The 21,359-nt window shown below is 38.0% G+C and overlaps 1 protein-coding gene across 6 annotated transcripts in view; it reads left to right on the top strand.

Annotated features, from left to right (window-relative positions):
• The window catches only part of CHST9 (carbohydrate sulfotransferase 9), a 251,903-nt gene that overhangs the window by 104,351 nt on the left and 126,193 nt on the right, over positions 1 to 21,359 (top strand). For 5 of the 6 annotated variants that reach the window (XM_070513269.1, XM_044774524.2, XM_044774523.2 and 2 more), the window contains exon 3: positions 8,181 to 8,219. The exons of the other annotated variant lie outside the window; for it this stretch is intronic. In XM_070513269.1, the coding sequence (XP_070369370.1) occupies positions 8,181 to 8,219 (39 nt within the window). The remainder of the gene's footprint in view (positions 1 to 8,180; positions 8,220 to 21,359) is intronic. 6 annotated transcript variants of the gene reach the window in all.

Genomic DNA, 21,359 nt, shown 5'->3' on the forward strand with positions numbered 1-21,359 from the left:
AAAACTGTTGTTTCCCATACTGATTTTGCTATCTCTTTTAGAGGGGTCAGCCCAGGAAAAATCTGGGGGCATTCAGTTCTTCTCAGGCTTTCTACATGCTGTGACGGATGGCAGACCCCAGGGCTGGGGAGGGCAGATGGAGTGTCAGCTCTGCCAAGGCAGATGGTCACCCTCGGAGGTCCAGATCTATCTGTGTCGATGTTTCCGATGGGCCAGTTTCTGTAGCTGAGGACACACTGTCTGGAGTTCACAGCACGCAGTGTGCTCATAATGATTCTCTTTGCCTGAACATCCTAGCAACATGTCAACTAAGCAAATAGAAATGGCCAGAAGAGCAGGTAGAATTTATCTAAACTGGCAGGAGGGCAGTGAGGATCCACAGCCATGCAGAGGCTCATCACCCGTGCCTGCTGAGGCCAGCGCCCATGTCAACATCAGCATAATCCACACGTAAATAGTAAAATAAACTCCTCTGCCTTTTCATGCTATTGACCAAACAAGAACTATGCAGTTTATACTGTCTCGTGTAGACCACTTTAGACTAGTTGGTCTTAAAATTGGCCCAGTTAACCTTCTCTGTTCCTGCTCTACAGTACTTAAAATCTTCTCATATCCCTGTTCACACAATTTCTTTTGGTATTATTAAAAGAGAGTATTTACCTATATACCTAAAGAGACCATTGGATCTTAGAAAAGTTAGGTTACTTGTTCAGAGTCCTATCATTTGTTGCAAAGAGTAAGTTCTAGCAGTGAGGTCTTCTGATTTCTAGCAAAGCTCTCCTTTTCTGTTTAGATCGTATCAGACTTTTGATCTTCCATAGCTGCTGCTCACTATAAAGTGTGGATAAGGATTTGAACCACAAACCTGGGATTCTAAAATCCTGTCATCTTGGCTCATAATTGGGGAGAGGTTTTCATGTCAATTTGTGTTTCATCACCCCAATTTGTATTTGGAAAGAGTTATGACATGAGGAGGAGAGGAAAGAAATTTGCTGAAATGGAAAGCCGCTTCTCCCTTAGAAATTCTAAAGGAAGGCAAAAGAGAGAAGTAATGGTAAAGATGTCAGAAATTCTCAAAGGCTGAACTTCATATTATTTGTATAGATGAAGCCACTGACCTTGAGAATATTAAGAATTATCATATGTTAATAGGGACTACCTGACATGGAATGGTTGTAAAGAGAAGCACCCAGCAATACACTATTTGCTGTGTCAAGGTACTGTGGTGAAAGCATTGTAAACGTGATTGCATCATGTACTCAAAACATTTAGGATTATTGAACATACCACTTTATTTAACCCTCACAATGACCCCGTGAAGTAGGAACTAGTATTACCCCAATTTCCAGATAAATACAACATGATTTAGAGGTTAAATGATGTGCCCAATATCCTACACTGATTAAGTGGCAGAGTCGCCAGGTTGAGTTCTTCACCACTCTACAAAACTGTCCTCACTCTCCATAGGCAATAAGCCCAGAAAAGGTAAAAATCTCTGGTTCATATTTCAATCTTGCCAACCGCTAACTAGAACCTGTTACAAAAAAATTCTGAGCCTGCTTTCTCCACTGGAAAATAGAAGTAATTATCATCTACTCCATAGAATTATTGTGAAGATTAAATTAAATGATATGTTAGTATCATTAGAGTACCCAATTCATAGTAGATACTAAATAAATACTAAATTACTAAAAAAATTTCAAAGGCTGAAGGTCTTTTTGGCATTCTACTGCTGAAACATTGTGATTAGGTATTTAGCAGTTGATTCATTCAAACAAATAGTTTGATAAATAATAAATAGCTAGGAAAAAAAGTCTGCTGAAATATTTTTAACAAAATAATTTATAAAAAAATAATTTCAGGCAACCCTCCAAACCCAGGGACTGATTATATATGGCTTCTTGATATCCGAGGCCTTCCTCCTTCTCGTCCTTCCACCCCAACCATATTTTTTCTCTCTCACTTTTTATTTGTCACTTAGGAGTTCAGTGATTTGGCAAAGTTATTTAACCAATTTGTACCAAGTTTCCTTACCTGAAAATGGATATAATGTTTGTTAAAGGCTCATAATACTGTAAGGATAAAATTAATTAATTCATATAGTATGCTGATGACAATGATAAGTACATAGATATTGCTTAATAACATTTTTAAGATATTGATGCCAATTTTTTTTAAGATATTGATGCAGGCATTTTTTCTCTTATTGCTCAAACGCACGTTCTAAAGACTACTTTTCTCGTAAGTGTTGCATTATAATAGCTACACATGGCAATAGCAGTGACCTGTGTTTTAGGTTGGCTCTGCAAATCAGCCAGCACTGTAACCTGGTTACCCTGTCTACATGCCTGCAATTGAGGCATTTGAAGCGAGTAAATCTAAAGCCCTTTCCTCTCTAAGTCCCTATAAAGTAAACAGGATTAAAACCCTATCTCCTTCCACTTTTCTTAGTTAACTCAGAAGTATAGAAATACTACAGATTCTCATTATCCAAAAATACTGCCGATGTTTTTCCATTAAAATCTAGGTGAAACAAAAACAATATTAAAAAATTCATGGGAGTTAGCATCATATTATCTGGTAGTTATGTTACTCTCTCTCCCACCCCTACCTGCCACCTTTTGTTTTTTAATAAGTAACATATGCACAGTAATTTTCTTTGTCAGGTTTCTATGCCTTCTTCAGAGTGCATTTTGCCAAAGAATCATCGGACATAAATGAACATTTGCAGGTATCCTAGCAACAGGATGTGATTAATAATACCTCTCAGAGCAGGGCAGATAAAATGCCTGTGAGTGCACACAAACTCAGAATTGGCTACTGAGAAATTGGTGGTGCAGTGAGGGAAGCTTGATAAGATTCCATGACAGACTGTATTATACAGATGGAGGCAGGAAGAAGAGAGAGTATATTTTAGAGACTAGACTATTATCTGAGTATAAAAATACAGTGTATATGTGTATATATTCATCTACACATATACAATATGCTATGCATGTGTATGTATGTGTATATATATGCATGTACATTGTGTATATGTGTATACACACTGTCTCTATATACATATAAACATGTGTATATGTGTATACACACTGTCTCTATATACATATAAACATGTGTATATGTGTATACACACTGTCTCTATATACATATAAACATGTGTATATGTGTATACACACTGTCTCTATATACATATAAACATGTGTATATGTATGCACAAAATTTCGTTTTCACCAGAAGTGACATAAGATATTGTAATACAAATGCCCCTACTCATTATTAGTGAGACATCCTTGGATAGCTTTTTATCTGCTTGTGGTTTTAAAAGATCAGAAACAGTCATTGTGATTAAGGGACTATTTCCATATAGAAGTACTGAAATGTGCTAGAAATTGATATATATTTAATATTTCTTCATGGAACAATACCAACAACCTCAAAGCTAAAGCTTTTAAAAATATTAACTCAGTTTATAGAAATAAATAGTCATGAGATGTGGAATTTTAATGTTCAATTAAATACATTTTCTCAGAAGAAAAGTTTTACCCTGCAAATTTCATTTGTATGAGATTACAATCCCTTTTTATTCCTCACAGGCGGAGTGCTGCATCCAGGTTTAAAGAGAAAGTGCAAACCACACTTGAATGTTTTGTTTTTAAATAAGAATCTGTGATAAAGCACAACTAGGGCAGAATGCATGTTCATTATGCGGAAAGCCTCGCTGTTATTTTATGACCCACTTTTCTAACATCATAATTTTCTAGGTTGTCAGTTGTAATGTAAATACTTGGAAAAAGCTCTGTTCTTGGTTGTGCTTGCACTCAATGTTAGCAATATAAAATTTACTTCATGTTCTCCAGCATTTTGAGGTGGGTTGGGATATTACATAACTCTCTGTGTGTCAACTCCATCCCAAGCATTTGTGTTCAAGGCACTGTAAGGCCTGAGGTGACAGAGAGGCGTAGGATACACCCCTTGCCCTAAAGGAGGCCACAGTCGGGTTGGGGGCACAAACCTGTAATTAATTATGAACCAAAGGTATAAATCAAGGGCTAAAGGAGCATAAAAGAGGGTGATTAATTCCGCAGGGAGTGGGGAGTTGGGGGAGGTGTCACAAAGCAAGAGCTCGGCTCCAAAGGATGAATAGAGTTTTCATAGTCAGGAATGACATGGCAGGCCATCTCAGGAAGTAGAAACAGTATGAACGGGGGGTTGGGGTGTGAGGTGTAATTCCTGGCACAATTGGTAAGTATTCTGTATGGTGCTCGAAGGATGGTAGCAGAAGGTAGGTCATGGCCACATCTTCTAGGGTCATAAATTTCATATTAGGGAATGTGGATTTTGATCTTTAAGACTGCAGGGACAGAAAAAATGTCCCTAAAACCAACAAAATCAGTTAGGAGCCTGGAGAAAATAACCCCAGGAATAAGGATCAACTTCATGAACTAGGGCAATGGCAGTGAGAAAGGAGAGGACAGATCTGAAAGGCTCTGTGGAGAGAGAGCGTAATGATCTGAGGGTCAGATTAGATATGGAGGTTGAGTGAAGGGAGGAGCTGACGATCCTTAGGTTTTGTGTTTGAGTGTCTAAGCAGATTGGGGACAACTCTAAAGATAAGGAGTTTTGTAGGGGATTATAAGGATTTAAGTTAAGGACATGTGTTGTAGTGCAGTGGAAAATACAGATAGAAATTTCTAGTGGGCCTAAAACCTAGGAAGATTTTGGAGCTAGGGACATAGATCTGAGAATCATCTCTTTCTATGAAGGTGAACCCTGCAAGAATGAGAGATTGGATCACCCCTACAGAGCAAGACAGACTGAAAAGGAAACGTAGACGGCCTTCTCCAGTTAAGCAGTGCATGCTCTGTGTCCCTTCATCAATATAACATCATCTTATTGATCTAGTTTTCATTTTTCTAATTTGGAGTTGAGTGTATGTGTAACTAAGAATGGAACTCTATAACAGAACTAATAGGATAATAAAACTAATAAATAACGTTTGTAAAGCACTCTACAGTTTACAAAGCCCTTTCACATAACACGGGCAGAGAACTTTTTGAGGTCTCGGTAAAAAAGCATTATCAGCAACGCCTTCCAGTCTCCCTTCTGAAACATCAACCCCCAATATTTTATGTGAGTTTCCTCCATTTCTTGCTGGCTCTGCATGTGGAATTAAATTTTAATTAATTAAAATTAATTTAATTAATCCTCATAATATTTAATCCTCACAACATTCCAGATAAGCAGATTCTCATCTTCATTTTACAGATGAGAAAGTCAGGGAGATTGATTTACCACATCTAGCATCACTGTAGGTGTATTGTATTAAGTAATAAATTAACTCAAACTTTTATGATAAAATTATCTAATAGGTATTAATTGTCTATTACTGTACAACAATTTACCCAACACTTCGCAACTGTAAACAACAATAAACATTTATCATCTGACACAGTTTCTGTGGGGAACTCTGGAGTGGCTAACTGGATGGTTCTGGGTGAAGGTCTCCCATGAAGTGGCAGTCAAGGTGTTGGCCAGAGCTGCAGCCATCTGAAGGTTTGACCAAGGCTGAGGGATGGGCTGCTCATGTGCCTGGCAAGTTGATGCTGACTGCTGGCAAGAGGCCTTAGTTCCTCATTGGCTGTTGCCCAGAGGCCTGAGTCCTTTGCCATGTGTTCCACTCCATAGTACTGCCTGAGTGTCCTCATATTATCTGGCTTCACTCAGGAGTCATCTGAGAGAAAGCAAGATGGAAGCCACAGTGCTTTTTAAGGCCCAACGTCAAGGACTACATAAGGACATAAATACCAGGAGGAAAGAAGACGGAGATCATTGGGGTCCCCTTGGAGATGGACTACCATATCATATGATTTATGTGCACTACATTTATTGTCAACTTTCAGGATTTATGACTCTTATACAAGTTAAAGGCTCTCCAAAGAGATACTTTTTTAACATTTTCTAATTCAGGACTTGAATAACATTTTTAAAAATTCATGAAAATATTTGAGGCCTCTAGTATACAGAAATTTGTAATCAAATAGTAAACAGTAGCTTGCCCAATAAAAAAACTTAAATGAGGAGCTACCCTGTCACACTTGGTAATGAATGAAGCCTTTAAATGGACTATTCATGCCATTTGTCTGTTTGAATCATTGGAATAAATTGCATCAAACAAGTCCTCTGGAAATCACCCAGATGAATAGAATGCATTATTAATCACGTTGCCAGTTAAATGAATTCTACACTTCTGGCAGCTGCATGAACGGATGATTGTACATTGTCGCCTTATATTTTAGGATTTTAAAGACATGAAGGGATGGTAGACAAACTTGGATGAACTTTACATGCAGCTTCCATGTGCTGCATAAACTCTCAGTAAGCAGCTCCATCTGTGAATTGTTGATAGCTGACAAGAAAGCGATGGCTGGGAGAGTGCCCTTTGCCTACCCGTCACAAAACCAAGGCTGTCACCTCAACAGTGGTGCTTACACACACCACTGCCCTGGGGCCAAGATTCCTATCTAAGTCTGTAAGCATGCTGAAGGGCCCCACAGCCTGGCAGAAACCTTGACTGTGCTCCTGCTCAAGCTGTGGCCCCATCGTGCTCATTTGCATGCTGCCAAATTTCGTGAACAGAAGCCATTTCCTCAGCCTCACCTTCCTCGTCACCCACTTACTGCTCAGGCCCTCACAGTCTCTCTTGTGTTCCCGGCCCCACTCTGCTAAAACTGCTCTCTCACAATCTAGTACCAACCACTGGAACTCGGCAGCATCAGGTGCTGTTGGTCCCCCATACTTCCTGAAACTTTATTCATGGTACATGACTCTCTGCTCTATTGATCTCCGTGGATCTCTGCTTCTTATTAACTGTCCTCTCATGGTCCTACATCACAAGACAAAAGTAGCATTTTTGTTTTCTTGGTCACTCAGCCCAGCCCTCTGGGCCGTCTGCCTTTATGTAACCATTCACTCCCTTGTTCCAGCCATCTTCTCAACATGGACATTTTCTGTGTCTATAATTTCAATTCTGATCTCTCTCCCAAGCTCCGTGTCCCCATAGCACTCAAAACTCAGTAAGTCTTGGGGCCGGCTGGTGGCATAGTGGTTAAGTTCCTGTGCTCCACCTGAGTGGCCTGGGGTTCGCAGGTTCGGGTCCCAGCACAGACGTAGCACTGCTCATCAAGTCATGCTGTGGTAGGCGTCCCACATAAAATAGCGGAAGATTGGCACAGATGTTAGCTCAGCGACAGTCTTCCTCACACACAGAAAAAAACTCAATAAGTCTAAAACTGAACTTGTCACTCCCATGCTCCCATCACATTTTACTACTTCCCTGAATTGCATCACCACACCCAGGTGACCATCCATCTTGACCTTCCGGTCTCCCTTGCACTTCACATTTTGTAAATCCCTGGGCCCTATAAGTTCTGCCTTCCCGCTGTCTCTTGCATTCATCACCTCCCTTGTCTCCAATTCCACTGCCATTCTCAGTCCGTTACCTCTTGCCTAACCTCCAGGATAGCCCTCTTCCTATGCAACGCTACTGGTGTTCAAGTTCTTAAAGCAAGCTCTAAACGTGACTTTTCTTGCTCAAGTAGGCTTGTCCTACATAGCCCACACTATTTCTTTTGCCAAAAATCAATCTTTTCCCTATTTCAGATTCCCCAAATCACATGTATCTCTCAAGATCCGAGTCAAATACCATTTTCTCCATAACTTCATGGGCACCTCTTTATTTCTTAAAATAATCTCTTTATCCTCTCATAGCTTTAAACATTTTGTATGTTTTGGAGCACATCTCATTTCATGTTGTATTGGCTGTCCTTTATCTTCCCAATTAGGTCGTAAGAGGCCATGGTCTTATTTTATTCAGGTTTTCCCCATACAGTTTGTTCTATGAGGATTTGCACCTTGTGTATTTATTGTTGAGTAAATTACTCATACTAAGAAAATTTTTAAAACCCATCAGGGTATTTAATGGTACCCCTTTATTTTGGACTTTTGTAAATTGATTTGAAAGCATTTTTCCTGCCTTTCAGCAGTGCCCAGTCATCTCTAGACGTGTGTTTGACATGGCAGACGTAGTGATTGTATTTGGAAATTGCCGTAAACTGCACTTTCATCTGAGTTACATCTCATGGCCCCCACTGCAACTGATCTCCCACTTCTCATTTCAGGGAGAGTGGAGAAGAAAAGAGAGCAAAAAGTCACTTCAGGTAAGATTTTGACTAATTGGCTCCAGCTTTATTTTCTGTTTTTACTTCCACCTTTAAAAAGAAAATCTGTTTGCAATTTAAAAACTCACATTAAAAAAAGTAATAGTTTATGGTCCTAGAATTGATTGATATTAAATTAATTAAAGTATACGAATACATTTAGCTTTTGCACACTCATATCAATCATGTCTTTTTCCATCTACCATTTTATTTAAAAGAAAATGAGATGGAATGTTATTTAATTTTTTTATGATTACCTAATAAAAGGTAAGTCTTGCAACCACCAATTTTAAAACATGGAGTTATAATAGTTGATAACCATTTTATTTTCCCAAATATCTATGAATCTCAATTATTTTTCTTAAAACCATTTATGTAGTTGATGTTTTTCAGGACAGTGTTGATTACTTAACTGAGAAGAATCTTTACATTTTGGAGGAATTTTAAGAATTATTGCATTTCTAAACTCTAATATGTATCCAGAAGTGAATGCTGCTTTGGCACAGTGCCATTGCACATAGTAGGGGTCAATATTTGCTGCCTATACAAAAATAAGTTTTACATTTCCGTATTTTCATTGCTTGGATTTGGCTTAAAGTCGTGAGGTCAGATAGATTTTCATTTACCAAGTCGATCTTTGCATAAGAGCAATCTTCCAGCTCCCAATGCCCTCAGTTTGCCGATAATCATAAAAAGCTCTGATTTGGACTCCACCTTTCCAAGTCTCCACCAACCCATTATTCTATGCAATATAAGAGGTGCCAGCATAAAGACACATTGCTCCTAACCATTATCTCCTTTCAACTTCATTTCTTGTCTGGTAACAAGGTATTATGTGCATTTCCAAACAGTGTGGTCAATAGAAGACAAAAGTCTGCATTAATCAAAAAATGGATACACAGCCTAAGCTCCTGTCTCTTTTCTCCTTTCCAACCTTAGCATTCATCTCAGACAACTCGGCAACTTATTACCTGATGACTTCCCTCTTAAATGTCATTGTTTGCATTCTCTTTGTGGATCTTATAAAGCCTGATCATGAATACAAAAAAATATATATATAGGCAAGAAAGTGTCTGGTCTCCTCATAGATGCGATTACCTCCATTATTGCTCCTTGGGGGAAAATTATTTATACTGTTTCCAAATTGCTTTTGCTATGATCCTGTAGATACTGGCTTAAAGAAACTTTATAGCCTGGAAGAAAGCTAAATTGGCCAAAGCGTTAAACCAGATGCCTCTTTAAGGTCCTCCATACTCATGGATTCTAACATCTGTGTGACCAAGGTGACACAAAGGGCTAGAGGCAGAGGTAGGATAAGAACTCAGGTTTCTTCATGCCTTATTCTTTTCAATTTCCCACCGTCCTAACCTTTCTTTTCAAATCAAAGTCCTAGTCACTTTGATACTGTGTTGAGTTTCTTGCTTAATAAAATATTTTTCAATAATTGGAAAATCTTTTTAAGGCAACAGCATCTTTGGCAGGGAACACTAGTCACCATGTTATGAGGCAACTCTCTTTATTAATGGAGCTAATTTGCCCAACTGGTTCACAGTTTGTCACTGTGTCCGATTTCTATGAGAAAGTGAAAGAAACTGGCTAAGAGAAAGGGAAGTCAACGATAGCTAATGGACAGAGCTCAGAGTATTGGAGAAAATTGTTAGGCTCCTCATCATTTCAAAGAACACAGATCCCGCCCACGGGAAATCTATATTTGTAAAGATAGTCTGAGTTCTCAAAATTGGCACATAACCTTTACCAATGTAGTCATAAATATCACCACGTTCCGTTTGTGAAGCTGGTCTGAACGTCTGCATCTTTGGAGACCAAGAACATCATGGGCTTCCTTGCTTCTGACTTCCTGCCTGTTAGTCTCTGTATCATTTGTTGTTCATTCTGCTCAGATTCTGCAACCTGCCTGCTGAATTAGACAATACATCTCACACACGCCTGTTTACAGCAGCTCCATCTCTCAGCTATGGGAGATCAGTATTATGTCCTCGACCCTTTTAATCTACTCCTTCTTGTTGCACTGATCATGACTGAAACCAAAAAATTTAGAAAAAAATATTGTAGACAAAAATACTCCCATTGAAACAGGGACTTTGAGGACCCTCACTTTTTGGTTGGTTAAGGCTGGTTAATTCTTTGTTTAAGGAATGTTGCACTCAGATGAAAGTTACAGAGGTAAGTTTTTGCTCAGCATAAGAAATAACTTCCTAACAAGGAAACCTCCCCAGGACTGGAAAGAGTGAGATCCTGTGGGTAAAACTGTTAGGAGAATTTGGACCATCACCTTTAAGGGATGTTGATTAGAGATTCATGAAGTGTGGTGGGATCAGGCTCTTTCCAATTTTGTGTCTATGATTCTACTTACCATTATTACTTTATTGAAATGGCTCTACCGTGTGTGTATGGTTCCACACAAAGAAATCCTAAATGCCTCACACTTCATTATATAACTGAATGAATCATGTTCCAAAGCTTATGCTAAGTTAGTTTGGACTGAGTTGCTTAGTAGAGCATATAGCTAATGGGGTTCAGACATTGGAATAAAATTGTCCTATAGTCTATTTAGCTTCTTTTAGGGAGAAAGTTGTTTGAACCCTCATTGCAACCCTGTCCGTGGTGTCAAATATGATGCTCTTTTCGATAAGCCAGGAATAAGTCACAAGTAAAGTCACTGGTAAAGAAGAACAATGAGAATATGTATAACCCAATATCATTTTTGAAAAGTTGTGGTAAACTTAGCCTTTTTTTTAAAAGCAATTCGAAGTAAATATCTCTTGACACCGAGCTTAGAAACCCATGTCAAATTCATACAACATGGCCAACAAAATCAAAGCTAAATTTGGCTATTTGAGGTGGTAAAAAATATTAGAAATGTATGATAGCATAATGATAAATGGACACAATTTCAGGGGGCAAGTTCCTGATATCAGTAATTATCTTTTTTGCCCTTGATTTTTTTTAAAGACCCAATTTCTTCACAGAAAAATAGGAAAAAATGGCCAGCTATACTCCGTAGATTTTACATAAAACTCATATTGAGTTTGAAGTATTTTTATCTTATCAGAAGAAAGATCCCTTTTTAGGTCAAGGAATTCTTGATTTTAAAAAGCAACACAGCCAAAAAATGAAGAATTCTTGCAGAGAAAGGTGCTTGATATATCATTGTTTAGAAAAGCTATATTAGAAGGCTTACTAAGGTAGACTATAGAGACACCATCTGTTAAATATATATTGTTCCAGTTTTTCCAAGTAGAATGCTTTCAAATCCAGTTAAGTATTAAATAAAGAATGGTCCTGATGGACCAGAGAATGGAGTTATCGGTAGAGATGATAATGAGTATTTTAAAATAAAGTTGAGTATTTTGCATTTATGACATTAGACCATTCCTGAAGTTAGAGATGTTTTGTTCATTTGCATAATTTGCAAAAATTTACTGGTAAAGAAGAACAATGTTATTTTTTTCTCAACTCAAAAGGTGAAATTTATTATTGGAAATTCAGCAAATGGTAGAACATATGCCTTGCAAGCTCAGTCCCTTGCTGCTTACTCTTTGACTGGGCTTTTCACTTCTTTGAAATGTTCTAAAACAGCAACAGCACCTGCATTTCAAAACTTTAACACACATTGAACGCAGTCACTCAGGATTTAAAAAGTAGTTAAATAGATACTGAATAAATTCTTCCAACTGTGCGCGAATAACATGTTCACTTTCTTTTATGGTACTCATTTATTAAATGCAAATTTTCAAGAAGATGGCTATTTAGCATGATTTTTCTCTATGCTAGTACCATTTTTGTAGTGTTTTTTGCCATAGTTCCTATGCACTAGCAACAAACCCCTCAAAAATAAGCATGAGAAGACCTAATCTGTCATTGTTTTAATTATTAGTGACCAACATAAAACATATGAAGTTAGCAGGCAGAGTACGTTGTGACAAATACATTTAAGTAAATCATCATTCTTGAAAAGCCCACTGTTTTTTGCACGTTAATATTTTGTAATATTCTACATGTTTTACTCTCACTTTGTGAATCATTCTCCCAGTTAGAATCAAGTTCGAAAATGCATGTCGTCCTAACTTGTTCATAGCTTACAAAACCTCTTGTCCCCTAATACTGTGTTGCATATTTGAAAGTTGCCGAGAGTAGATCATAAAAGTTTTCATCACAAGAAAAAAAAATTATAGCTATGTATGGTGACAGATGTTAACTAGATTTATTGTGATGATCATTTCACCATGTATACAAATATCGAATCATTATGGTGTGCACCTGAAACTAGTATAATGTTATATGTCAATTATATCTTAATAAAAAAAAAAAAAAGAAGCTCTTGTTTTGACCTCATCTCCTTTGGCACCACAAAGGGGCAGGAAAGGAACCCGAGGTGACATTTATAAGTTGATATATTCGAATTGCTAAACCTTTTTTTTTTTTTTTTGAGAAAGATTAGCCCTGAGCTAACTGCTGCCTATCTTCCTCTTTTCGCTGAGGAAGACTGGCGCTGAGCTAACATCCGTGCCCATCTTCCTCTACTTTATACGTGGGACGCCTACCACAGCATGGCGTGCCAAGCAGTGCCATGTCCACACCCAGGATCTGAACCAGTGAACCCCGGGCCACCGAAGCGGAACGTGCAAACTTAACTGCTGTGCCACCGGGCCGGCCCCTTGCTAAACATTTTTGCGGTCCAGGCTTTGTGCTTGATATTGGAGATGCAACGTGAATGAGTTTGGCAGTAGTGTCCTCAATTCATTCACTTTCAGCTGGAGGAGAGAAGCAAGTATAGATGATTATAATACAGTGTGAAGCGTGTCTTTTAGAGAATTATGCACTAGGTGTCATGAGGATTTCAAAGAAGGCTTCATGGAAGAGGGGAGACTTGAGTTGATCCTTGAAGAAAGAATTGGGGCTTACTAGGTAGAAAAAGGGAAAGAGCTGGCTGTGCAGAGACAAAGACAAGAGAAAGTGTGGCCTACTGAAGGAAAGATTAGGGCTTTGATCAGAGTGGAGCACAGTCATGAACAGACAAGGAGCAAGAGATGTGGTCAGAAAAGTAAACATGAGCCAGAATCAACAAGGGCCCTTATGCCATTCCATGGAGTTTGGACTTTATGCAGTAGGTGTTGGAAGCTAATAAAGTACAAGGAATTACACAATCTATTTGCATTTTATAAAAATCCTTCCAGAGGAAGTATGGATTGGAAGAGGAATTGACTGGAGACAGAGTAGTCAGGTGGTATATCACTTTAATTATCTAAAAATGAAAGGATGAAGGTCTGAGGGGTCTTTCCTAAGAAAGTGGCATTGAGGTGGAAGCTAATGAAATGGAATGCAGATGTATTTACAAGAGAGAATTGGCTTGTCTGGATATGGGAGGTCAAGAGGATACTCCCAGGTCTCCAGCTTAAGAAATGAGATGAAAAGTGCATCCTGCATAGGGAACATGGGAGGAGGGACAGGTCTGGTGGGGAAAATGATAAATTGAGTCATATCTACATTTATTATAATGTGGCCTATGGGATATGGAGGCGGAAATGTCAAGAATGCTGAATAAGCAGTACACATTACAAGCCCGAGACTCCAGAGAGAGGTCTGGGATGCAGGCTTTCCTTTTCAGTCACTGGTACCTGGATGAGAGTTGAAACCCTGGTTATAAATGAGCTTGCCCAAAGGGAATGGGAGGTGTGAGAAGAGAAGAGGTGAGGATGAGTCCTTGGGAGATCCCTAATATTAATGAAGAACACAATAAGAGAAAGCAGAGACTGAGAGCCTAAGAAAGATAAATCACAGTTGTCCTGTGAGGAGCAGCAGCATTCTTCGTTTCTGAATCCAAAGAGGAAGAAAGTCAGAAGGAGGGACTGGTCAAGCATGTCACATGCCACAGAGCAATCAAATGAAATAAGCACTGAAAAATATCCATTGAAGTGGGGGGAGAAATCTGCTGGTCACCACAGAGAAATTATTTTTTAGGAGTTCTGGAAGTGAAAACTAGATAGCGATGAGTTGAGTGAGGGAGTACAGCACAAATGCAGCCTTGTTCTTTCAAAGGGTTTGTCTGTGAAGAGAAGGATAGAGAGAGAGACAGAGATACAGAGAAGGACATAATCATGAAGTCAGGGAATTGATGTGGACTGAGGACCTGCTATTTCTGGCTCTGTGCTCAATACCTTCTAATTTACCCTCAAAATGACTGTGTAATGTTGTATGGCCAACATTTTAAAACTTAGAAAATGGAGATGCAGAGAAGTCAAGTAACTTATCTTAGGCTCCATATATTAACTGATTTAGCCGGAAATGGAATCTAGGCAGTAGTGTGCTGGAGCCAGCTGGTAGTATCCTAGGAGATATCCGGAGAGAACTGCCTGTGCACATCTCTTCCCAACTCTGCCTTCAGCGAGGTCGTGCAGGTAGCTGAGAATTGGCCACAGTGGGAGTGTTTACACATGGAAATTGGCAGACATTACAAAGCAGGGTTGGTTGATCGATTGGTTCCTGGAGAGCCAGTTGTTAAACGCTGACAGGTGCACCCCTGGATCTAGGTCTGAGTGGTAGCAAAGCCTAAGCTTTTCCCATCACCCTGCATATGTGACTTGGCCAAGGTCACAAGATTAGCTAACAGATAGCAGTGTGAGACTTGAACTCAGACCTGTGGTCCACATCCGGCCCAATACAGGCCAAAGGGCTTTGATGAAAAAACAAGTAAAATCTCACATTCTATGACCAAATGGCCCAGGTTGGTATAAACAGCCTTACATTTATCCATCCTCTGGTTCTAAGCTACCAATTTTCTGCTTCGGCCTCTCAGGCAATCCATCTCTGGCATGTTTGCTTTTTTAAACAGCTTTCCCGAAGAACTGGCTCTCCGAACTCTGTTAATGCATTCTATTAAAAAAAAAAAAGATAACCAATTTTCTCCTGGGTTTATGGTTTCAAAACAATATTTATTATTGAGTGAAATAAAGTATCACAGATGCATTTTTCCATCCACAAAATGGAAGACTTACACACAGGCTGTTCATGAAAACAAGTCCCGAAGAGTTTATTTTTAAACAAAGTTCGTTTTCCAGCTAGTCGAATTTTTGATAGAGAATAAATAACAACACAGCTGTGCCACATTATTTCAAAAATACCTTGAATTTCATTGTGTAACACTGCTTTTAAAACAGTGTGTTTATGCAAACTAAACAAATCTGAAACAATCAGTAGCTGACGTAAGAGAAATTACCGTGTCACACCACATAGTCAAAGTGCAAATATGAAATCATTTCCCTGAAATTCCCTCCACATGTTTAATTTGGATTGCTATTGTAGCACACACAACAGGATTTATTTGCAGACAGTTGAGACTTGAAGCATGGTTTCTTTAGGTGGCAGGGGAGAAATATTATCTTTAGCTGCATCACAGTAGATTTCATCTGAAAGCAGTGTGCCTCATTGTATAACCGAAAAAAAGAACCTTTTATCTAGGTTGATTCTTACACAATATATGTGTTCCTTTCACCCAGGAAAGAAAATGAAGAAGAGCTTCATAATTTTGTTAGCCAAAAATTACTGTAGGCTTTCATCTTAAATATTCTATAAAAAAGCCACAAGGAATTCCCAATTAAAATGGAAAGTAACTCAAATAAAAATGGACGTCCAGGAGCTAGAGGATAGATCTTATTAAGGCAGCCCAGGCCAAAGCAGTTCTCAACAAAATGAGGCTCATGGTAGTTTGAATTTTTTGTGGAAGCTGCATCAAAGGGCATTCTATGTGTGTATAGCAGTCAATATAAGGGTAAGCACACTTTTATCTGACATGACTTGGAAATGGAGCATTCTAGGTAAATGCATATTTTGATTAGTTAAAAATAGAACTTATACTAACAAAAGATTTAAAACACCCACAGAAATAGAATATGGGAGATCCTTAGGCTCTCTTGTGAAAGGAGTCTTAAGTCATACCTGATTTTCCCACAGAGAAAACAATGAACTTGTATTTCTAACCAAGAAACAGATGCCCAGCTTTTTTTTAAATTTTCATATAAATGACCACAAACATTTTAATCAAGTGTAAATGATATACTTGTACACTGTGTAACTGAAAACTTCTTAAGTGAATGTAAGTCAGTTGAGCTGAGCAATACAGTAATTGATCATGTAAATTGTCCTATTATTTCACTGAAAATTCCCAGATAAAAGGATTTTTCAGGACAAGAGAGAAGTCAGGAGACTGTAAGGAAACAAGAAACAGCTGAAGACTGCTCACCCCAGAAGTGAGATTATGACTTGAGTGGCAGGTGGAGGAACCCTGAAAGGGGCGGAGCCTCGGCTGGAGAAGTAGAGAGAGCCGGGGAGGTCAGAACCAGGGGACTCTTTCAGAAGCAGCTGAGTATTCTGATCAGCTAATTCACACTGAGGGGCTAATAAATGGCCTTGAATTACTATATTATTGATTCCAGATAGCATATTTAAATTTTGTTCAACGTGATCATTAGTGTCTTGCCTTCCATTTGAAACATTTATAGAAGATGATCCTGACCACAGCCCATGCCTTTGTTTGAAGATCTTGGCCTTGTTGGAGTCCTTGCAGAATGTCTCTTGAATGCTGGCTATCCTTGCTTGCCTGAATTTGCTTATACATCTTCACTATGACCTAGTTATTAGTAAGGACTGTAAATCTCTGATACATTTCTCACTGCACAGAAACAATTTCTCAGTCAAATGTGGTCCTTTCCGCCTCAAAAAGACCCCTGAAATGCAATTGTACCCAAGCCTTCTCTGAAAACATATAGCTGTCTGTTTCACTGATACATCAAGACAAACGAAACACCACATTCAAAACCTGACTTTATTTAATACATCTTTCTCTTGTTTTCTTTGGCCATTTTTCCATCTGATCTGCTGACTTCCCTGCCGTTTCAAAATGTTCATCCCAGGATCCATAGATAAGCAAATATGAACTACGTTAAATTTAATATTTTTCATTGACCCTCATAATACCTAGAAATGTACTAAATCTTACTAGACCAATATAGTTATTTTCCCCACAAGGTTTTTAAAATTTTTTAATCTTTTAAAAATTGCAGTAAAATATGTATAACAAATTTTGCCATCTTCACAATTTTTAAGTGCACAGTTCAGTGGCATTGAGTACATTCACATTGTTGTACTACCATGCCCACCAGTCATCCAAAGAGCTCTTCTCATCTTCCAAAACTGAAACTCTATACCTGTTAAACAACTCTCCATTTTTTCCTTCCCCACCCTCTGGCAATGACCGTTCTACTTTCTGTCTCTATGAATTTGACTATGCTAGGTACCTCATATAAATGGAATCCTACAATATTTGTCCTTTTGTGACTGGCTTATTTCACTCAGCATAATGTCTTCAAGGTTCATCCATGTTGTAGCATGTTTCAAAATTTTCTTCCTTTTTAAGGCTGAATAATATTCAATTATATGTTTATCCATTCATCCATCAATAGGCACTTGGGTTGTTTCTACCTCTTGGCTATTGTGAATAATGCTGTTATGAACATGGGTATGTAAGTATCTATTTGAGACCCTGCTTTCAATTCTTTTGAGTATATACCCAGAAGTGAAATGGCTGGGTCATATGGTGTCCTATAAGGTTTTTAACTTAAGCAGGAAGAATGATTAAATTTGTAACATTCTCCAGATTTCAGAATTATTTGTTTATTTTTTCCTCTCTCTTGCTTTCTTGTAGATCAGCAATATCCAATAGAAATAGAATGTAAACTATATATGTAAATTGAAATTTTTGAGTAGCCACATTTTAAAAAGTAAAAAGAAATAGATGAGATTAATTTAATAATGTTATTTAACCCAGTGTATTAAAAATATATCATTTCAACATGTAATCAATATAAAGATAAAATAAAAAATTGTAAACGAGATGCTAGAAACAATGCATATGCCAGACATGTATATTACAATAAAGGTTGATAGAGTACATGATACAAAAGTCAAAGAAAAATATAGTCCTACCAAAACAATAAAGTTATGTTGAATGGAAAAATTATCTTACACTGCTTTAGTTTTTAAATTAAAAATTAAATTAATTAAAATTAAAATTTCAGTCCCAGAATGTACTAGTTGCATATCACATGCTCATTAGCCACATGTGGCCAGGGACCACCACAGTGACAATGCAGACCCTAGCATTTCCATCATCATTGGGAGTTCTATTGGACAGCACTGCTCTGGGCTGTGAGCTCTCTGAGGGCAGGGAACTTGCATCTTTTGTTTATCATCACAGCCTTATCGCCTGGTGCATAGGAAGTGTTCAATATTTATTTGTTGAATGATCAACTAAGTTTATTTAGCAGTCATTTATTGAATGCTTGCCATTTTCCAGGCACTGTCACTGTCATGGCACTGGGACCTTACCCAGTGAGCCGATACCAGCAACATGCCTCGTCCTGGAAGGCCTTTTCAGAGACTGAGGTCCTTGCAGGTTCTGTTTGCTTGGTTTCTGAGCTAGGTTTTGAATGAAATGGAAAAATGCAGTGAAAACAAAGACAGAAATTGCTTGTATGGTTCCGTTTTGTCTCTGGTGCCTCCAATAGGGCCTGGAAGAAGCAGACCCTCAGTAAATACTGGTTCAATCCACAAAGGAGCAAGGGGCTTGGTTAAATCATCAGACACAGCAAATGGCCCTGTGGGTTTCCTAAGGAAACAAGTCCCTAAGAATGGTGAGAGGGAATTGCAAAGGTAGTCAGGAGAAGATGGGAGAAACGGGCACATAGGTGAGAAGGGTGTGAACACCCTATACAGTGCACTTGAGGAAGTACAGAGGATCATCTCTAACCAATGCCAGAGTCGTGAGCACTTCCGTGTCCATAAATTCAAGTGAAAACTTTATTCATTCTGCTATAAATTTCTGTATCTTAATTCAATTTGGAAGCAAAGTCACTCATTTATTCATTCATTTGTTGAAGAACTATTAAAAGAATATTTATTATTTACAGCTAGGAATCAAGGGCAAAGCACTAAAGTTATATTTGAGATGGAGAGAAATCTCAAACATATTTTAAAAAGAACTTCTTTGATTTGATTATTTAGGAGAAGTGGGGATGGGATGATATTTTCTGAATTTTGTCTTCAGATTCATGATTGATGAATCTTGATTGCCCTGGAATGAGTCTGTGTGTCTGAAGAGAGAATGAATATTACCTTTTTCAGTGTCACTGCAACATTGAAAACAAAAATCACTGTGTTTCTTTGATAATTCTGTCTTTATTGCACTTGTTGGTTTTCGGTAGTCTGCTATTATTTTTTTTAATTATGTATGTAAATACAAGGAAAGAATATTATTTTGCATAAAGAATTCCTCTCCTACCTGCCTATGTGCTATTGGAAATGAGAGTCTACATTTAGAAGTAATTTAGGGGATTGGACTGAAAAGAGATTGCAGGATATCATTAACATTTGTCTCCCACCTTTAACACAACTCTTTGTTGCATGTCTTCTAATTGCAATCAATGACATTTATCAGTAACTCATTTGCCATTAATATAGGGGCCTCTAAGTTTTAGAAAATAATAGGATGTGAGTGATGATTTCTGTGTGTCAAGGAATGTTCAATCTTTTTTATTTTTTTTTTTTGCACAATGAACCTAACCAGTATTTGCATGCCTTCCCAGTGTGTGCTGTCAGCCAGGCCTTCTCAGCGGTGGTGAACAGTAGTGGTCATTGTGTGCCGGGGGGACAGCTGTGCACTGACTTCCTGGGAATTATAAGGGCATTTGTGAAAAGTCAAGCTATAGCATTCAAAATGCCTTAATCAACATGTTTGTACAATCACTGCTATAAAGTAAAAAAAAAAAATCCTCATATTCAGAATATGTAACTCATACTTGATTCATATGTAACTATGGTTGTTTTTTTAATATTAATTAAATGACAACAATAAACATCATTACAGTGGTTTAGGTAAAATAATTTTTGGCCTGAAATACTCAACACATGTCTATATAATTTATTATGATGTTTTTGATTGTTGAATATATTAGAAAGTTAGCATCTTCTCTCTTTATTTAACTTGATGCACATGTGCTGAGTATTTTTTAAAAGGTAAAAAGTAAATTTATTCCAAGAATTTAATTTACCTCTCTGGTGTTTATTGAGGAAACAAGAAAAAATCATTTTCCTCCTCCACATGAGGAAGAAAATCAAAAGAGAGAGAATTAATTGAATATTATTTAACTCCATAGCACAAGTCTTTAAATAACAACTTCCTCGCACATCTGGATTAGATCCTGGTTTCACATTAAAGTACCAGGGATGTCCTATTCTTAGTATTCTAATTATAGCCACACTGTTTGAATTGCTCTGAACTTTTCAGGAAGCATTTAAAGCTGGCAGTAGTTAAAGTCTTTGAGAGATTGTAAAAATTAAACAAACAAAAACTAAATGGCCTGAAAGATGGATTTCATTATCTCCTGTTTTAAATACTGTCTAGTGATTGGTGGCAGAAACAGATAAAGCAAACAGGCTCTGTTTATTAACTCCCCTCCCCCCTGCCCAGCCCCTGGTCAGTTCTAGAGATCTGCTGTACAACATTGCGCCTAGCGTTAACAGTACTGTATTATACACTTAAAAAGCTGTTAAGAAGGTAGATCTCATGTTAAGTGTGCTGACCACAATAAAATAAAATTTAACCTGAATAAAAGAAAATAGTCAGGTTCTATCTGCAGGTATAATTACACTAAGTAAGGTGAACAGAATGTCAAAACTGATCATGCAATGGTGCAGTCCTTTTCTCAGGCAGTTAGAGGTTTAGAATATAATGGTCCCACCTCCTTGCAGGCCATTTGGTCCTGTCCCAGACATCCATAATACATTTGGTCAAAGTCCTTGATACTTGGAAATATTTGGTCCTATCCAAGACATCCATGGAGACATTTGGTCCATGCCAAAAAGTCTTTGATATTTGGTGCTGTCCAAAATCACTTGGCATGAACCAAACATACTCATGGATGTTTTGGACAGAACCAAATGTCAAGGACCTTGTGGCGTGGACCAAATGTCTTTTGGACTAAATGTCTTAGGGACATTTTGAACAGGACCAAATGTCTGCTAATCATCCCACCCTGTAGTTGGGGAAATTGTTTTTTTTTAAGA

This window comes from Equus asinus, chromosome 7 (genome assembly GCF_041296235.1).
Source record: "Equus asinus isolate D_3611 breed Donkey chromosome 7, EquAss-T2T_v2, whole genome shotgun sequence".
NCBI classification, from domain to species: Eukaryota; Metazoa; Chordata; class Mammalia; order Perissodactyla; family Equidae; genus Equus; species Equus asinus.